Source organism: Trachinotus anak, unplaced genomic scaffold (genome assembly GCF_046630095.1).
Source record: "Trachinotus anak isolate AG129_WGS33_773 ecotype Australia unplaced genomic scaffold, CSIRO_AGI_Tana_v1 ptg000014l, whole genome shotgun sequence".
Taxonomy (NCBI): Eukaryota; Metazoa; Chordata; class Actinopteri; order Carangiformes; family Carangidae; genus Trachinotus; species Trachinotus anak.
Genome location: NW_027273865.1, coordinates 13737034 through 13756032, shown reverse-complemented (window position 1 = coordinate 13756032; position 18999 = coordinate 13737034). Strand labels below are relative to the sequence as shown.

Sequence of the window (18999 nt, the reverse complement as noted above, 5' to 3'; positions counted from 1 at the left end):
AAGAGTGAAGAAAAGAAAACAGACTCTGAAAACTCTTATTTCCAGTTTATTGCAATCCGTGACCTTGTGGACAAAGCAGGGATTTATTGACAATTTTCACCAGTCTTTGTGTGTTTTACAGCTTTAAAATATGCTGTCTTTTAAAAATACAAAATATGGTTAGGAATCCAGTTTTCTTACGAACAAAGCAGCACCCAGTGTGAAAACCTGATAGTTTGCCTTTTTACAAATATAGAGGATTTGTGGGCAAAGAAATCTAAGACTTTGTAAACACTATTATTCCTTTCTCCCTGTATGTTTATTTTTCAAAGATGGAAAAACTTATTTCCTGAACACAAATTCCAATTTCAGGAAGTCATATGTTTGCATTACTCATGTAGACAATTTGTGTGCTATGTGAACCGCCTACGCGCGCACACACACACACACACACACACGCACACGCACACGCACACGCAGTGCTGCCTGACACTGTTGTAGGACGTCTGGAAGACTGAAGACTTATGTTCACCGACCTGCTGCATTCCAGTCAAGGAATGACAGATTTGATTATAAGCACTGCCTTAGCATCTATATATAACAACCTTGTTTCTTTGTAAACTCTTGATCTTGCATACAAACATTCAAACCCATAAACCTGTTTAGTTTAGCTACATGAGGTTTACAGCAACGTCCTCATGTTTAAAACGGACATTCTTGTATTCAATAATGTGTCCTTTGAATCATAAGTTCCAGTTTCAATATTACATGTAAGTTGGTACATCAGTGAACTCTCACAAAAGCCCAAACAGACCAATCAGTTCAATCCGGTAATTCCAGTTTCACCCTTAACACCACAGCTTTACTGTAAAACTCCCCGCAAATCTAAAGCAACACTGGTAAGAGAGGAGTGAGTGATAACACCAAATTTAATTAATGTTAAACTGCTAAATGTCTGCATCTGTAAACCCAGCACGTGACTGCTGCTTCCCATCTTAAGACACACAGAGGCACAGTTTGACTTGTTCAATGGCTTTGTGAGGATCCATAGTGCAACAAGCTCCAGACAAACATGGCTGCCAAGCTGCTTAATGTACAGTTACTTGGGGGGGAAAAAAAAAAAACTTTCACTGCATAATCATACAAAAGTCCAATTAAGAAAACACTAAGTTTCTACTAGAAGTTAAACTTTGGGATTAGATGTAAATCAGTTTATACTAGGTTGAACTCTTTGGAAGAAAAAAAAGCAGGAGTCCACTGCACTGGAATGATCAAACAGCTCTTTCTTTAAAAATGCCAGGCACAGAAATGTACAAACAAGGTAAGGAGGTTATACCAAGGCCAAAAGAAATTTAAATAAAATCGTATTTACACACCGACTTAGTTAACACATGGTCTGACCAGTGTTTTAGTGTTGCTGTATACTTAAACGTCAAAAGTGGTCCATGACAACAAAACAACTCCCATTACCAAAGCTTCTTGAAAGCCAAGTAAAAAAAGGTTTATACCACTGTATGCTGTCAGAGTGCTGTGTGACTCTAACCAGCAGAGGGAGATGGTGAGGCCGGAGATGAGTGACATTAAATTACTTGTCTTTGCAGGAAATAGTGATTGTCAGGGGTCCATGAACACAGAGAACTGTATTCTCACCGCCCCAGTGACAAATATAACAATTCTGCATTAAAGTCTCTCCCTCTTTCTCTTTCTACCTTTAGCCTCAACTGATCGCACGTCATTTCACAGGTAGAGCATAATGCATAAGGTTGGCCTTAAGCATGTTCCACTTTGCAACAGAAACCCCGTGCTTGCATTGCCTCCTCTTTTTACACAGGTACACAAGTGGATAAAGACTCTTGGATCAAAGTGTGGGTCTTGAAAAAAAGTAATCAAACTCTTTTAAATCATTCCTCTGTCAGTCTTTCCTTTTCTTCAAATTGCCCTGATCTTGTATCTCTTCCACCATCTGGACATGGACCAATCTTTCATTACAGTCTTCTGAGTCTCCCGCTCAAGGTGTCTGTGGGAGCATACTGCTGAAAATGTCTATGAGGTTGTCCAGTCCCCACAGGTAGCCATCCTCCCTGTTGCCCTCCATCCAGGGAGTCCTGTGGTCCAGAGTCCGCGAGTCAGGGAGGGGAACCGTCTTCCCGAAGTCGATCATCCACACTCTGGCCTTCCCCGAGGCGTCGTGCACAAAGAGCAGAGAGCTGCCGACGACCTGCGATGGAGAAACCGGTGAGACAGGTGATCTTAGGTGTGCGAACAAATCAACACAGAGGCAAATCAAAGGGTTGATATCATAAATCTTCAACTCGGCCAACAGGTTTGTTTAGAATCAGGAAAACAGAGTGTGTGTGTGTGTGTGTGTGTGTCTCACCTCGTGTGTCCTGAAAAACTGTGACTGCTCAAGGACTGAGCGGAGATCCTCCAACCGCTGCAGGTAGAGTTTCTAATAAAAGAGGAAAATAAAGAGATGTAGGGCAGCAGAACATGAGACCAGAAACTGAAAAAAAAAAAATCTAAAATTGGCTTTAAAACTGTGCTTATGAGCCTATTATGGCCTCATTTCCCTAATGCACGCACTGCCACCATCAATGACTGTAATGACTCCTGCTGTAATTTATTGTGTCATGCATTCAGCTCTGCTCGGCTAGCAAGGTATGGTTTTGAAGAAATCAATGTAAATACGGATTAGTTCATCTTTTTTGCTTATACAGGATTTTGAAGTTAACAATCTTCAACACGTCCAAATTAAACAATCTTTCCCATAATCTGAACACCAGAATATTTCAGGGTTCAGTTGAGTTATTTCAGGGAAAATTAACTCTTTTACATCATTATAATTTGTACAGTCCAAAAAGCACTGAAATCACACAATCTGTTTTCATCCTGACTATTTTTTGGATCAACCTACATTTTAAAAACCTCTCTTGGTGTTGTTCATTTACAAAAAAAAAAATAAAATAAACCTAGCAGTGAACTTGTAACGTACCAGAATCTGAGTGTTGCCATCAACAAAGTCCTCCAGGGCCTGCATCACCTGCTCTCTGTGCTTTGTCTTCTTGAAGTTTGTGTTACAAGTCCCATCAGCTTTCTATTGAAAAAAGAAAACATAAGATACTGTATATCTTGTTCTTATCTTCTTCTCTGTCTTTATTATTTTTTTAGTGACCTGCACAAGGACAATTAAATGTGGTCATTCATTTACAGTTTCCCGAGTTGTGTTTTGCTGACACTGCAATGAAAAACTATGACTAACAAATATTAAAATTCACTTCGGTGCTGCAGCAGGCTGCTTTAAATGCTCACAGTGTGTCATGTCTGAGTAACATGCAAATGTAGTTAGTGGAACAGCTTGATGACCAGCCCTGGATTTATTTTGAAAGAACAAACAGTCCTCTTATGTCTGAACATCCAGCCAATAACTCTCCACGGTCCTGCCAGTGTGTGTGGTCTATTTGGTGAACGCACTGACAAATATTTACTCCCATTTATTGGTTTACATCCTGCAGAAACTATTTGTTCTCCTCAGTAACACTGACTGCTACAGCCAGGCATGTTCTCAGTGTTGGATGTCCAGGATGACCTCTGACCTTAATGCCTTCGATGCGGAAGCCCATGGTGGCTGTGGAGCTGAGCGTCTCCCTCCACTGCATGTATCTGGGTTTGAGGACGCCCTGCTGGGCCCTCTCCTGCTCTGTAGGGGCCCCGGGGTCCACTGCAACCATCTTCTCATACATATCCTTCCGCAAACGTGGACGCTCTCTAGCTTTTATCAGCTCTTCCTCCAAGTACGTCCTGAAAAAATAAAGGTTTAATATTAAATCTTTTTAAATTAAGTTTCTTTTTTATGCATTTTAACGTTTTATTTCCCTTCCTTCTTTCCTGCATTACTTTATGTCCTTACAGTGCTCTTATTTTATACGTGCAAAAAATACAAACACAGCTAGTATTATTATATACAGTAAATATGATGGAGAGGCAGAAAACTGGTGGGAGTGAATTGTTAAGGCTTATACATGTGTAAAGGTTCATTTTCAAGGCTGACTGTATCTCCTTTAAGCCTAAGGTAGCTCTAATAAACTGTCACACAATTACACTTTCTTACAGTCTTACCTGCTGCCCATCTTACAGTCCATGATGGAGGGTGAGTCAAAGTCAGCCAGCAGGTCATCCATCAGGTTGTAGTCCTGCTCGTCTCTCTGCACAACACCGTAATAACCAGGCACATAAGGTCGCAGAGAGTCCTTCATCAGCTTCTGCAGGCACTGCTGCTCACACTCGCAGTATCGCTTCAACAAGCGTCCGTACTCCCCAGCCTGGAAGTTACCTTGGAGAAGGAGACGAAATGAAGATTAAAGAAAATAGTTGGGCAACACATTTATTAATTTTGTGGCAGAGAGCTGAATAAAAGACTTGACGCCTCTCATTTATTTATGTGGTAAATGTGGAGCTGGAGCCATGGGACGGTTTGTTACAAACCACAACCACAACTAACACTTCACTTTGTGTGTCGATTAAACACATGAGGTATAATATGTTAATTAGTAGCTTTCGAGGTGCTGGTACTCCTGGTGGATTTCATTACCTTTGGACAGAACCAGCTGTTTCCCCCTGTTTCAAAGTCTTTATGCTAAGCTAAGCAAACTGGCTGTTGACTGTAACCTTCTATTTAAGGAACAGACATAAGAGCGGTATCATCTTACTTTCGAAAAAGACAGCAAATAAGGGGTTTTCCAAAAGAACAAATTCTTTAAATAATGGACAGAGCATGAAGCTGCATGCAGATTACACAGAGGCGTACACGCTGTATATTGATACATACCTGCATGACCAGCCAGCTGCACCCATGGGTAACGCTTCTTGAAGGATACAACGAAGGGGGACCAGTGAACCATTGTCTTCAGCTTCTGCCAGGACTTATTCTGGAAAACAGCAAACCACAAACAACGTCATCCTTCTGTTAAAAAAGGTGTGGGTGGTCACACAGGTGACAAATCTGAAGCACTGGCTACTCAGTGTGAGGATTAATGTTCTGGTCAAACAAAGCACTGAGCTAAATACAGGCTGATAGGATGATTATTCATTAAAGGAAAACACACCCTGGAGTATGCACATACTCCCACACACACACATTCCCACACACACACACAGTCCCACACACTCCCACACACACACACACACAGTAGACATTGGACAGATCCTCCCCTTTACCCAAGGTTGTGCATCCAGGTGCACAACCTACGTGACAAAGCCCATTCATAAAACATTTACCAAAGCCACCACTGTGGTGTCGTAAAACATACCCATTACTGTCTGAAACTGTGTGCGTGCATGTGTGTGCGCGCGCGCGTGTGTATAATCGTTATCTGCATTGGGAAACACCAGAGCAAGGACAGTGTGCAACAGCAGCTTTGACGCAAGCAATCTGAGAGGAACATGACATCGATTAGTTTGAACATGTGTGAGAAATCACAACAAACGGACAGCCAGTTCAGGATGGGAATGTGTGTGTGTGTGTGTATGTGTGTGTGTTACATTATAATGGATATTACTGAAAGGCAACCAACATCACTTTCTCTTGGCTCCTTCTTAATTTGCAGTCTCTCATCATTCCTATACTCTTTTTTTTATGTGTACCAAATGCAAATAAATGTTTAACACAGAAACACTCGTAATTAAGACATGAGGGCATGACAGAAGCAAAACAGAATTATGTGAGTAATAAAACACAGGGACAAGAAGCTATAATCATAAAATTAATCTTTTTATAACTAAATAACTTCTGTGAATGGCTGCCTGGCCTATCTCTCTGCCATGTTTACATGTCGGCCTATCTCTGCTCTCCTCACTTGCATTCTTTCCACAGCTGCTAAGTTGAAACTCTGTCACAATAAAACAGTCCTAATGCGGGAATACACACTAACACACACACACACACACACACACACACACACACACAACAGAAACTGTGAGTCTGTGTTTCCCTTAGAAGAAGGAAAAAGACAGGCTTTATTTCAGTTTATGGAGTGCTGTTTTGTAACTCCGAACTTTCAAGGCCCTGAAAGCCCTTTTCTTTTCTATCAGCTTCTTACTGCGAACCCTGAAAAACACAAGATAATCTGCTGACGTTAGTTGAAGCAGATTGGGAGTTTGTAAGTGTTAAACTCTTGAAAAAAAAACCTGCAGATATCTTGTTCAAAGTGTTTATTTGGATTGTTGCTTATTTAGTCTGGAATATTGATGTTACTGAGAAAAACTGAAGTCCAACACGAAGACGGAAAGGACACAGTACATATTATGTGACCAAAAGTGTTTGTATTACCCCGTCATAATGAGATGCAAAATAACCATTTACATTTTGGGTTTGTCTTGTAGATAAAAGGGTTAGTCACCCATCATAACTCAACACGAAGGATACTGTTGGCCCTATGTGGACATAAATATTAAGAATATATATAGTGCAGGTGATCCTGTTTCATCACTATCATTACTGCATTCAACAGCTGTGATCAGCTGTGGCTTCCTCGCGATGGGAAACTTGTGTGCAGGAGGTTTGCGGTTTAATTGACAGCTGGTCAATGTCAAGACTCCAGACAGACGCAGGAGGCAGAGAATAATGAGAGTGAACGCTTGACGCCCGTGACCTGAGCCTCCAATCGCATCAACAGATTAACCCTGCCATGACCTCGGCCACCTCAGCGAAAAGAACAGTGGTGAAACGTTTGAACAGCAAACACATTTCACCAAACTCACAAGGTGGAGGCCACAATTTGCAACATGACAAAAATTCCTCTCGCGCATTTCGACATGCGTGACTGATGACACCAGGCGCCACATTTGGCCCTTGCATCAGCAGAGAGAGCCTCAACACTGCAAATTCAACATGTTTTCTATGATGACAGCTACATACTATCTCCTCTTTTCATTTCTTTTTCTCCAATCTTTTCTCCACTTCAGTGACTCAAGTAGCAAAAATCCCTTAACATTTCCCAGCCTTTCCTCCATCTATCCTCTGTTCCCTGTTTACAGCCGGACAGGTGAACTCAAACTGAGCAGACACTCCAAACCGGTCAGTACAGCAAAACTGTCGCCAGCGGTTGCCGTCCAAAGTGCTGCTGTAAGGGATAATTATGAACCCGTTATGTAAGGATCATAACACAAGAGTCTGTAAGACAGCAAGGGGAGGTAGCCGGCGCAGAGGAGGAACAGGCACGTAAATATACACATGCTCACTTTAGCCTCTTAGTCAGTCCAACAGCCCTTTTAAAAGAATAAGATAACACTTAACAGTGAATGTTGAGTTTAAGCTGTATTTTTTTTTTACAGCTGAATCAATTGCTCAACCATCAGAAATTTATCAGCTATTATTCAGATACTTCAGTTGTAGTTTTCAGGAAAAAATATAATGAATTCACTGTTTCCGGATTCACCGGTGTGCTAATTTGCTGCTTTTTCGATCATAAGTAACAGTAACCTGAATATCTTTTGGTTTTATATTGTTGGTTAGTTTAAAAAAAAAAAAGACACCTGACATCACCTTGGGCTCTGATAAATGATAATGAACACACGTTGCTATTTTGTGCCATTTTACAAAGAAAAAAACTAATGAGAAATCTGCAGGTTAATTGCTAATGAAAATAAGAGATAGTTGCAGCCCTGATATTTTCACAGGAATAAGTCTTAAGAATAATCAGTGTTGTTTTATCTAACTACTATTAGCAGCATCTGTCCTCACCTGAAGACGACCTCAGTGACAGATGAAAGTCCAGGGCGGAGGGAAACGGGAGAGGGAGCCAGCCTCTCTTCTTTCAGCTCTTTTATCGACATGTCATCAGGCTCTCTCTCTCTAATTGCTTCGGGCTGACTGCTTAATGTGTTGCCTCTGTGGGGTCACAAGTATCTGATTCATTTTGCCATTACCAGCCAGAGCTAATGCTGCTGATGTTCCACGTAACAAATCCTCCTTGTTTCAGTTTAAACTGAAGAAAGTGTTAAATACTGTGGTTTATCCTGCGTTTCCATCCCACACACTTCACATTTCACCTCACACAGTCCAACCTTCACCATCTCCGCTTTCTCTTTTATATAACTCGTGTATATATAGCACAGAGCTTTATTTCGTCCTTCTTTGTTTTCTAAGCTTCCTCTTCATTCCCAAACGCTTTGACGTTGATAAATGCGCCCTGCCATCCTATTTTCCTTCCTTTCTGAAGTTATTTTTATTTTTCCCCACTTTCATTCAAATGCTAGTCCCTCGACAGCTTGTCTCCGCCACTTTGTCTCAATCAAACGTCAACATGTCGTCCTCCCAACAGCACTTCTCTCCTGTTTGCTCATCAAACTCCCATCCTCCCTGATATTTACAGGCCTTTCCTAGATTTTGTGGTTCAAATGCTGGAAATGTTTCCGGGTGCTTGTGACACACACAAACACACACACAAAAGACACACACGCCTTTGTGCTGGGGGTCCCTTTGTTCACATGACAACAACAGTGGTCATACTGGAAGAAGTCACATAGACCACAAGAATGTGTCTTTACAGCGTCAGTTTCCAACACACACATAAGCCTCTTTACACACATGGTAAAATAAGAGAGCAAGGGAGGACAAAGGCAGATGCTCAGTTGGCTGTTTATTAGGTACACCTAGCTAGAAGTAATGCAGTCTCATACAACAGTCCTCCAAGAAAGCCCAGCCTCATAAAAAGAGGAGTTGATTGAACTGCATGATCGTTTTAGAGCCTGTGGAACTGCATTACACTAATATCTAGTCGACCCTCAATGATGTAAGTGATGGTGGTTTAGTTTTAGCTAGAGTAGGTGTACCTAATAAACTGGCATCTGAGTGTATTTGTTAAGAGAACAAAATTGACATCTGAGAAATAAACAGATTGCATAAAGTATTACAGCCTGACCCACGGTGATCCTGCTGGTGTGCTTACTGGCTTCTTAACCCAGATAGACAGATCATCACAGCTACACAGGACTATCACTGCAGACTGCGGGCCAGACAACTGCCACATACTGTAACAGCAACGAGACACCTTGGTATCAATCACATTACATCTGAGTACCCAAGTCTGTCACATGCATCCGATCTAATCTACCCTCGTGTCATCTCTCTGAAGAAGCAGCGACGACTTTCTACGGCGTGGGATGAACGTACAGTGAACTCTAAACTGCTCAGGAAATATTTGCCACTTTACTCTTACCTGGCAGACAGAACAATAGTGGAGGAGGAGGCAGGCGCTGACGCAGGCACACACGGCCCCGGAGACGAAGCGAGAACGCAGCCAGCACAAAATACTCCGCACCATCAGCGCAGGGTCTCCCCAGACAAGCACCACCAGGGATGTGTGCCTCCCTGCTGGCCTAAGATCCTTCACAATCATCTACTACCTATTGAGCCTATTGTTAGCTCTTGGCTAACGTACTGTCTTATTCCAGTGAGTCTATAAACCCTTGTTGTAAACTGAGGCGTGTGTTGCCTGATAAGTAATCCTCCTCTGTTGTAAGCGCTCTCACTTATTTCTCACAGTGACCCCCCTCTCCTTCTGCACAGCCTCCTTTTGTCATCCCGGTTCACTATTTCTCCTGTTTCAACATCCTGTCACTCCTCCCTTCCTCTCTTCACACTTTTTCAATACTTGATATCTTCTTTGCCGAAATCAAGCATATCTGCGTACCTATAGACCTAAAGCTGTCAGTTTTCTCTTTCAACCATCTGCCTGCTCAAACTAGTCCACTGTCCTTTTCCTTCCCCCCTTAAATCATTCACTCTCTTCCTGAAGGTACTAAGTGTCTTCTCTTTCTCCTCAGTCTAACCTTTGTTCTTCTCCTCTCTCTCTCTCTCTCTCTATCCCCTAATCCCCACAGGGCCTATCCTGAGCCCCATGCTGAGCCAATCTCATGCCAGATTCATGACCGACTGGTAGCATGGGGGTAGGGACAGCAGGCCTGCCCATGCCCTCCTGGTGCTCTCCTTTTGCCTGCATGACAAATTCCTCAGTACTATGCAACCTACAGAGAGAGAGGTGTGTGTGTGTGTGTGTGTGTGTGTGTGTGTGCACGCGCATGTGTGTTTGGACACGAAGCAGAACCTGTCAGGCAACTAACTATCATCAGCTACAGGAGTGACAACATATGCATAGAATGAGGGTGTTTTCAGGTACTGTCAGAGCTCTTTACTCAAAAGTAGTTGATATAAAACCACATCCCTTTCCCCTGACTTAAGTCTTCTGTGTTCAAGGAGCTCAGCTGTGGCGGCCCGCTGAACACAGAGAAGGTGGCACAGTGAAAAAAAAACATCTTCAGAAACGAGACTTTGGAAACTGTTCAACAAATTTCTGCCATTTTGACGATGTTGTTCCGACGCGACTGATGGAATAGTTGTTATTCCTCCATCACTGCATACATTCCTATTTTCTGAGCTAATGTAAAACATAGCTGTTGTGCGTTGCATTGTCACTGACATTATGTAACTGTGAGATGTGTGTTGTGGTGAAGAAGTGTAGCAATGCAGTAGATCGTAAATATAATAGCATAGAAAACAAATATGATGGAAATGGGATTTTAGGAAAGCAAACAGCGTGCAGTTCATGTGTCTTCTTTTTTTTTTTTTAACTTATTAACTTTGTGTGTAAGTGCTGTGGGAGTGATGTGTGGGATTTTGAATACAGAGTGGAATGGAAAACAAGTCTGCAATTGTGGCTAATGTGAATAAGCTTGCATAAATGAGAAGGCTCATCACGTGTAGGTTACGTGTTTCAAAGTTTCAGTGTATGTTTTTGTCTGCCTGTGCTCTGTCTTGTGTCAGCTTACCCTATTTTTCCTCTTGTTTTCTGTTCCACCGCATGTCTCATGGTGTCTGGGGAAAATATTAAGCTTCTGTACAAACACTGAATGCGGTGGAAGAAAGAGTGGCTCATATGGGAGGGGAGTAATCTGATGAAAAGCTACAGAATAATATGCGTATTGTTGGTCTGAGTAGACATTTGTAGGAATTTACATCTAATAATATTCAAATGTCAGGGACAGATTACATACAGCCGGTGAGAAAGAGAGAACAAGACAACGAGGGAGAAAAAAAAAAAAAAAAAAGCACCATATATGGCGAAGACGTTACCTAGCAACCAGCTCTGCCTTCAGCCCAATTTTCCATGACACACTCTTAACTCTGAATGCAAGACGGCATCGCTGCGAGCGTGTGTGTGTGTGTGTGTGTGTGTGTGTGTGTCTGAGCATGCATGTGAGAGCAAGTATCTGCTCACGTCACCAGGCGCACAAAATGTAACTGGTTTGGCCGGGAGCTGACAGCATGGCCTCGGCTTTTTAAATCCAGTAACAACAAAGACACACACACACACACACACACACACACACCCTCCTTTAATTAATTACTGGAAAACCAACGACGGAGCTTTTATATAAGTTGGGGAGGACAAAACGTGCCCATTAAAAACCTGCTCTTATCAGAAACCACCAGGCCAGCGTCATCCTGTCTGTTACAACAGCTCAAGTGCAACTCCTCAGGTTGCTCATTTCCTGGCTGTCAGTGTAATAGCCAGTAAATTACACTGTCCACTGACCTGCTGAGTCAAGTGATCATTACTGAAACTGACAGACAATCAATTGCGTTTGCCAAATGTGTATTTGAATGTGACAGAGGTTTCCGGCAATTAACTCAAAGTAAAAGGCTGTAACGGGGTCAGTAAACACAAGAGAGAGACACTCAGAAATACTACACTGTACCAATAATAATAATAATGATAATAAACTGACCCAAGTCAAACAGGTTGTGTAGTGCTTTTATCAATTGATTGATTAGCCAAAAGAAAAATATTCAGCGGCTCTTTTGATAATGGATCAGGTATTTTGACCATTTTTCAAGCAAAAACTCCAAATATTCTGTTTCCAGCTCCACCAATGTGAGGACTCGCTTCTTTTTCTCCGTTATAAAACTGCAAACTGAATATCTTTGAATTTAAGCCTGTTGTACGGACAAACCTTGTACTCTGAGACAAGACCCGTGGTAATTTTCCACTATTTTCTAATGTTTGATTGAGAAAATTATTCATGTATTAGTCAGGCAAATGACTGGCAGATTAATTGATGATGGCAATGATCCTTTGTCGCAGTCCGAAAGCTGCAGATTCGTAAAACCCCCAGGTTTAAAATTGGTTATCTGACCCTTTAGGATGTACAGTAGGACAATAATAATAATGAGGCTAGGACCAAAAATGATCTAAATGTTCAACTTTCAATGAGCTGAGGAGAGAAGATGGTGTTCTTGATGTTCTTGACAGAGTACCTAACTGTGTATCGTGGTTACCGTTTGATTCGTCTACATGAAGAAAAGCTAACAGGAATATGAAGATAATGATGTCGAGCTTGTTTGTTTTGGTTGTTGTTCGGATTATGTCGATACTTTGTAGATATGTGACATGTTTGGGAAACTGAAATGATAAAATAGCACCAAAAAAGACCACACTACTAACTGTGCTTTGATGTGTGTGCAGACCAGGGCACGCTCACTTTGAATAAGGGACACAGCAGTATACCAGTGATTAGCCTGACTTGAAGGCCTATCTCCACCTCGCAGTGATCGTAAAGACGACAGTGTTCAGTACAGTTGTCAGAGAGAGACTAACTATGCGTCATGTTTTTCTCTGTCTTTCTCTCTGGAAAAAATAAGTAAAATACCAGACAAGGGTGGAACATACACTGTGGAAAAATAACTGGGGTATGATTATTAAAAAAAAAAAAAAAAAAAATAGCGCAATATGAATAGCAGTTGAACATCTGTCAACGTGCACGCAAGGTGACGTGGCCTGAACGGAAAACCTGGACATTCAGGATTCACACACTGACAAGAAGAGAGGTGGAGATACTGGAAGACCGTCTCCAGTGGACACATCCTGTTTTTAAAACTCGCCTCATTCCAAGCATTTCTAGTCACAGCGCATCAAAGCCTCCTGACTCAGGGTCAGCTTCCTACATGGAAACTTTAAACTGCATCTCGTGCCCAGAGGAGAGGGAAACCATAAGCCTCTGGGGCACTGAACTAATTTCTAGATCACTCTGATAACGTTAGTGTAGTCTATTTGTACCGGAGCTGTACGGTGCTTAAGTAGCAGCTGTAATGGGATGACAAATCATTCAAACATGCATTCAGAGAGTGGTTACAAGGTCCTGCAGCTGAGCTCATCAAAGCAATGTGATCATGAGCCATGAGAGGAGAGATACACAGAAGTGGTTGAAGATAAGAACCAGTTTCCTCTTATTTGGTTTAAATCTCTTATAGTTACATTTCATTTATCTGGGTGGTGTGAGTCAAACCGTTAAGGCTTTGAACCACACATTAGACTAATTATTTTCAAATGTTATCATTCAGATGATCTTTAATTGTAATTCAAAACAAGCAGAGATCCATCAAACACTCATGAGACACACGCTGTAGAGCAAACCTCCTGATTTACGTCAAAAGAGCTATCATATCCCGGGAACTTACCGAAAAGGTTTATAACAAATTTTACATGTCTGACCCCTGACACTCCAACGACGCCTGTGTGACAAACATGACATCCGTATATCGACTGACAGTGACCCGTGAAAGTGTCATTGTGCATCACCTACTTGTCTGAAATAAATATGGAAATGCACGTCTGCATCTCCATGCTGCCCTGAGCTATCTGATAACTAAACAAAGTGCATGCAGCTACAGCTGTTGCAGGATATAGGAGGGTTGACCTGTGTCCTGTATCAGTGTGTGTGCAACATCACATCAACTCTACTTATCTGTGAACGTAAAGTAATTTGGGACTTGAAACCATGGCCCCTTCTGGTGATGACTGGTTCTGAATCACATGCTGCATGTCTGCCATGGTATATGGTCAATTGCCAAATATTTGCATTAGCTTTTTGTGTGTGTGTGTGTGTGTGTGTGTGTGTGTGTGTGTGTGTGTGTGTGTGTGTGTGTGTGTGTGTGTGTGTGTGTGGCCAAAGCAGTGAGACCGGTTTATGACTTTTCTAGAGAGAACAGCTGTGAGGTTTACAAATGTAAATAAAACAAATGTGGCTGATACACTTCAGAAGAAATCTCCTCCTCGTTATTCTCGGTAACTGAATGATGACTCCGACAAATGATCGGTCGTGACACGGACAACAGGAGACACTCACCCCTGTCCCGTCGTCCGGGCTGCACAGAGACCGGGCCGGGGACAGACTGGACTCGATGTCGCTGCCGGTGTAGTCGTCCTCGGACTCCTCGAAGGACGATGCAGAGGACAGGCCGATGGAGGACGAGTTGGACAGCTTCCTCGGGGAGCGCATCAGGGCAGGGGAGCCCCCGCAGCCGCTGTCCGAGCAGGGAGACTCGTCCTCGGGGTGAGGCTCAAGACATGAGCCGGTGCCCAGCTCCGTGGGGACGGTCAGCAGAGGCGGGGCCCCCTGGGAGCGGCTCGGACTGGGGTCTCTGGTTATGATGAGTTTCGGTATAGTTCCTGTGAAACCCGGGCCTCCCGGAGGACTCTGGCCGGCCTGATCAGGGTCCTTCCGACTTTCAGTTTTATCCAAGCAGTTGCTTTGGTCACCGGCCGCCGTGGGCGGACACGAGTCGGTCTTTGTCATGGTCGCCTCGGCGTGATCGTCCGGTACGGACGGTCCACTACCCAAGGCTTGATCCGGGAGCAAGCCAGACAAAGCCCGCTCGGTATGCTGGTCAGAGGCGAGGGCTGAAGTCGGATCGGTCCCCGTCAATACCCTAACCTCAAAACGATCCTGGTTGTTTCCCCCCAGTGGCTTATCTTCCATGGCCCTCGTCGGGGGGTCGGAGGCATCGTCCTCCCGCTGGGGTCTCGGCTCCTCGCAGCCCGCACCGCTGGCTTCTCCGGTCCGCGTTTCCAAACCTGACGCATCGGACGACCCGGCCGTCGCTTCCCGGCTCACGGCGTCTCGGATGGCCCCGGTATCATCACCCAGGCCGGGCGGTGCCTCGAAACAACCCGCGGCTTCTCGATGTTCCCCAACCGCCGACACCACCTCGTCCCTCGGCAACTTTCCCACTCTGTGGTCGCGGCGCGCCGCTGGATCTCCGGCTCCGTTTCCGCAACCGAAATCCGCTTCCGTTTGGCTGGAGTCTCGCTTTCTCCTTCCCAGACACGACAACACTTTATTTTTCATCGGATTCCTGTTTAACTGGTCACCCCGTCGCTTTCCTGCGCCGCTGAATCTGCGGATACGGAGCCGCTGGGCTGTCCGTCCTGCCCTCCACCCCGCTCTGCCTGGGGCGGCGGTGCTGTGCGAGAGAGCCGAGCGAGTTTGGCCCATCCTGCATGCCGTAGTAGTAACAGTAAACCCAGACACACCTTCAGAGGTCGGTTTTGAAAATACTGGAAACCAATTGGAGTGTGACTCTTACAATGTACAGCAAGCCATCAGACAGATAATCCATTTAATCGGCCTGGGAAATGTTAAACTGGTCCATCCCCTCCCTCCACGTATGAATTGCTCATATCTGTGAAAACAAACACATGATGAATAATTTAATCAACACTTTAATTGTATGGATTAATAATTGCCTGCTATAAAAACGCACTTTGTCACAGACACTCCCTTATCGTAATCTCCATGAATCATACTGATAACCATTCATAACACAACACAAAGCCCCAGTAAACACTGGTTGACATTAATCACAGTGTTTGACTCAAGAAAGGCTCAATTAGTCTGTGATTCAAATTTCCTGGAGGAGGCTACAGGGCAGAGGAATTGACAGGGGGAAGTCACATCAGTTGCACTGAGTATATTCACTGGAAAACATGACATGATGAGTGATTTAAATATTGCAGTAAATCAAATAAGTGCAGAGAAATTCAAGGTTTCAGGAAGTTTGAGACTCAGTTTCTCCAGTGTTCGTCAGTGTAATACTGCCCTCCTCTGTCTGGACACTGAACCCTTGTCCAAGAAAGCCTCTTTTATTACTACAAGTCATTTAGACTTCAGTGGTCATCTGTAAAGTGTATTGTTTCATAAAAAAAAAGGGTATAGTGGGCATAAAATATGGTCAACATAAAAGCATACTTCTATGTAACGCAAAGCAATTTTACATACCCTAGAGGAAATGTTGGCACAATATTTTCAGCCAGTCTTTTACTTCTCAAGTGTAGGGCTGAAACTAAGAGTTATTTTCATTATCAATTAATCTTTCACTTTCACTGATTTGTTTGATTAATTGATTAATAATTCGGTCAAGAAGATGACAGAAAAATCACAGTTGCCCAGAGCCCAGAGTGTTGTCTTCAGGTTGTTCTGTCTGACCTACAGTCCAAAAAACAACATATATTAACTGTACAAAAATGTACAAAAGCAAATCCTCCCAATCAAGACGCTTTAACCAGCAACTTTTATTTTTGCTTAATAAATGACTTTGCCCTTTAATCAGATATTAAAGTTGCTGATTAAAAAGATGAACTGACCGATCGTTTTAGCTCCATTGGGTCTAACACAAACAGGCCTCTCAGAACTAGAGCTGTAACGATTATCTGTCCGACATAAAATTAAGTGGCAACTAATTTTTTGTGATAGTAAACTGAATATGTTTGTTTGGTTTTGGACTGTTGCTCAGACAAAACAAGACGTCACATTAGGCTACAGGAAACTGTGATTGTGAAAAACTAATAGTTAGTTCCAACTCTTGTGAAAACACAGCGAATTCGAAACAGTATGTGAGTTTCAGCTTCTGTTTGGTCCTAATCAGTAGTGAAATATATGAGGCGAAATGCACCGCTGGAAAACTGTAAGGTAAATGATACAGTCCTCCTCCACTCAGACTGTATTCACAAATTCCACCCTGCTCCAGTCTGGAGAGGCCTCCAGCTTTTCACTAACCACTGTTTTCACATCAATATTGTGCTTGTTAATACAAAAGTCACAGCAACGGCCTCCTGTTGAAGACACGTTTCATCATTTTACAAGACGTACAGTGCAGCATCCCAGAAAAATTCACAGCATTCAACATTAGTCACAGTGAGCTGCTGAGTATTATTCACAGTCATTTACTGTGACGGCGCTGCAGTCGCCCTGCTGTCAGGAGGGATTGCTCACAAAACGGAAACGAGACAGGAAGGATAACAATGGAAAGAACAGCTCATTGCGTACCGCGCACACACACACACACACACACACACACACACACACACATTAGATTACAGTCTTGTGTAATCAAAATTATGAATAATCGTACATAATGACTCACACAGAGGTATGTGACTGAGTCTTGTGCGATGCTAAAAATTGACCCCACACACTCAAAACAGTGACACTTTGCCACACACTTTATGCAAGTTGGTCATTCCTAAGCAAACCTATGAAACACTAAAATAAAAAATATCTAAGTCATCAGTGCAATAAATAACAGTTACATTGACCAATCACACACCATATCACCAATCATCTATATGATCTATTTGTTCACTCAGAAGAACGGAGAGGAAAAAAGAGTTTCCACAGTGGAAAACACCCTTACTTTTGCCCTAAAATTAAATATCCATCATACAATACCGCTCTTAATAAAAGCTTAGTTTTAGTTAGTGAAATATTTGTTTAAGGAGAAGTTGTTGGGTGTTTTCCGTGGTGAAATGTAGTTAAAGGACAGTACTTCAGTAAATGTAAGAAGGGCAGATTTGAGGTACTTGTAGCCTACTTCACTTGAGTACTTTTAAGCTATTCTATATTTCTGCTTCATTACATTTCAGTGGGAAGCATTGTGCGTTTTACTCCAGTAAATGTATCTGACAGGTGTAGTTACCTTTGAAGACAAAAATATGACCAAGTCATAAAAATTATTCTGAAAGTGCGATATTGGTAATTTTGCTTGATTTACAAAATCCCGATGAGCCTGACGTATTTCAGGAGGCACTTTCGTCTACATATTTAGTGAAAAGATCAGCCTGGGTGGCAACACAGAGACACAAAAACAACAGATGCGTTTTTAAACTGACAAAAAAAAAAAAAAAAAAAAAAAAAAAAAAGCCTGCGACATTTCTGTTTCTGTGATGCAAAGCAACAATAAAGCGTGATCTTTTGTCCACCTGTCTCTTAGTGACTTCATTCTGTCAACAACAGACCACGCCAGACTGGTCAATAATTGGACGAAAAGGCAGATAAAATCTTTCTACACATTAGAAAATTGTTAAAGGAAAACTTACTAGACAGATCCCGAGTTCCTGCTCCGGTGCATGTGAAGCAGCTGTTACAGACCGACGGGGATGTGGAGGGTTGTAACTCACAGCCGGGTGTGAAGGGGATGTGTCTGCGGCTTGTCTGCTCTTGGTTGCAGTGTGTGCAGGGCTGCTGTTGTGTAGTATCAGCATGTGGTTGAAGTAGAAGAGGAAACGCTTGTGATAAGAGGGGCAGGTCTATCTAACGCTTCAACTCACACCTGAAGGCACACGAACTAAATTACACTAAATTACGGAATAAACAACAACAACTGGCAACCGGACAACACGTTAAATGCTGAGCAGCCACAGACCGCAGCTCCGGGACAGCAGCGCAGTTAATTGTGTTCACTTCAAATGTTCCTCGGAATTTCGATTTGCTTAAGTTGCATCAGTTACTGTGAAACCCACTGTACGTTAAACCCCTCCTAAGGTCACTGGGGTTAGTCTCAGACCAACAACCAATCAAGTCGTACTAATACAACTTAAAAATAGCTGCAAATCGGTCACTAAGATTGAACAAGTTGAATAAAAACACACAGGCTATCTTGTTTTGAAGGTAATAAAAATATTTCCGTTTTTATTTTTTCTGAATTTGCGACCTTGTTTGTACATAGAAACAAAGATGAGCAACCTGCCATCTATCTGGACTGGAAACAGAGCTGCAACTTGGAAAACAGGTTAAAAAATCTTTTTTATGGTGCAGCAGGCAAAATATTTTTGGCACAGCTGGTTGGAGGAGTCTCTGGGGAGTCTGAAAATGTGGGCAAAGGCAAGTGCTTTACAGCAAGCCTTTGAG

At 42.8% G+C, this 18999-nt stretch overlaps 1 protein-coding gene across 1 annotated transcript; it reads right to left on the bottom strand.

Moving 5' to 3' along the window:
- Positions 1-33: 33 nt before the first annotated feature.
- itpkcb (inositol-trisphosphate 3-kinase Cb) lies at positions 34-18519 on the bottom strand. Its single transcript, XM_071496433.1, has 8 exons — positions 18189-18519; positions 14161-15496; positions 4805-4904; positions 4096-4309; positions 3573-3777; positions 2972-3073; positions 2357-2428; positions 34-2197 (listed from the first exon to the last, which is right to left on the bottom strand). Exons 2-8 carry the CDS (start codon positions 15307-15309, stop codon positions 1988-1990), a joined length of 2052 nt encoding a protein of 683 aa, XP_071352534.1. The 5' UTR covers positions 15310-15496; positions 18189-18519; the 3' UTR covers positions 34-1987.
- Between the last annotated feature and the right edge of the window lie 480 nt (positions 18520-18999).

Excerpts from the sequence above, each read along its gene's own strand:
- itpkcb (XM_071496433.1), bottom strand. The coding sequence starts at position 15,309 with ATGGGCCAAACTCGCTCGGCTCTCTCGCACAGCACCGCCGCCCCAGGC. Across the intron at positions 4,905-14,160 it reads GCCCGGACGACGGGACAGGG|AATAAGTCCTGGCAGAAGCT; the intron begins GTGAGTGTCTCC and ends GCTGTTTTCCAG. Across the intron at positions 3,778-4,095 it reads GACTGTAAGATGGGCAGCAG|GACGTACTTGGAGGAAGAGC; the intron begins GTAAGACTGTAA and ends TTATTTTTTCAG.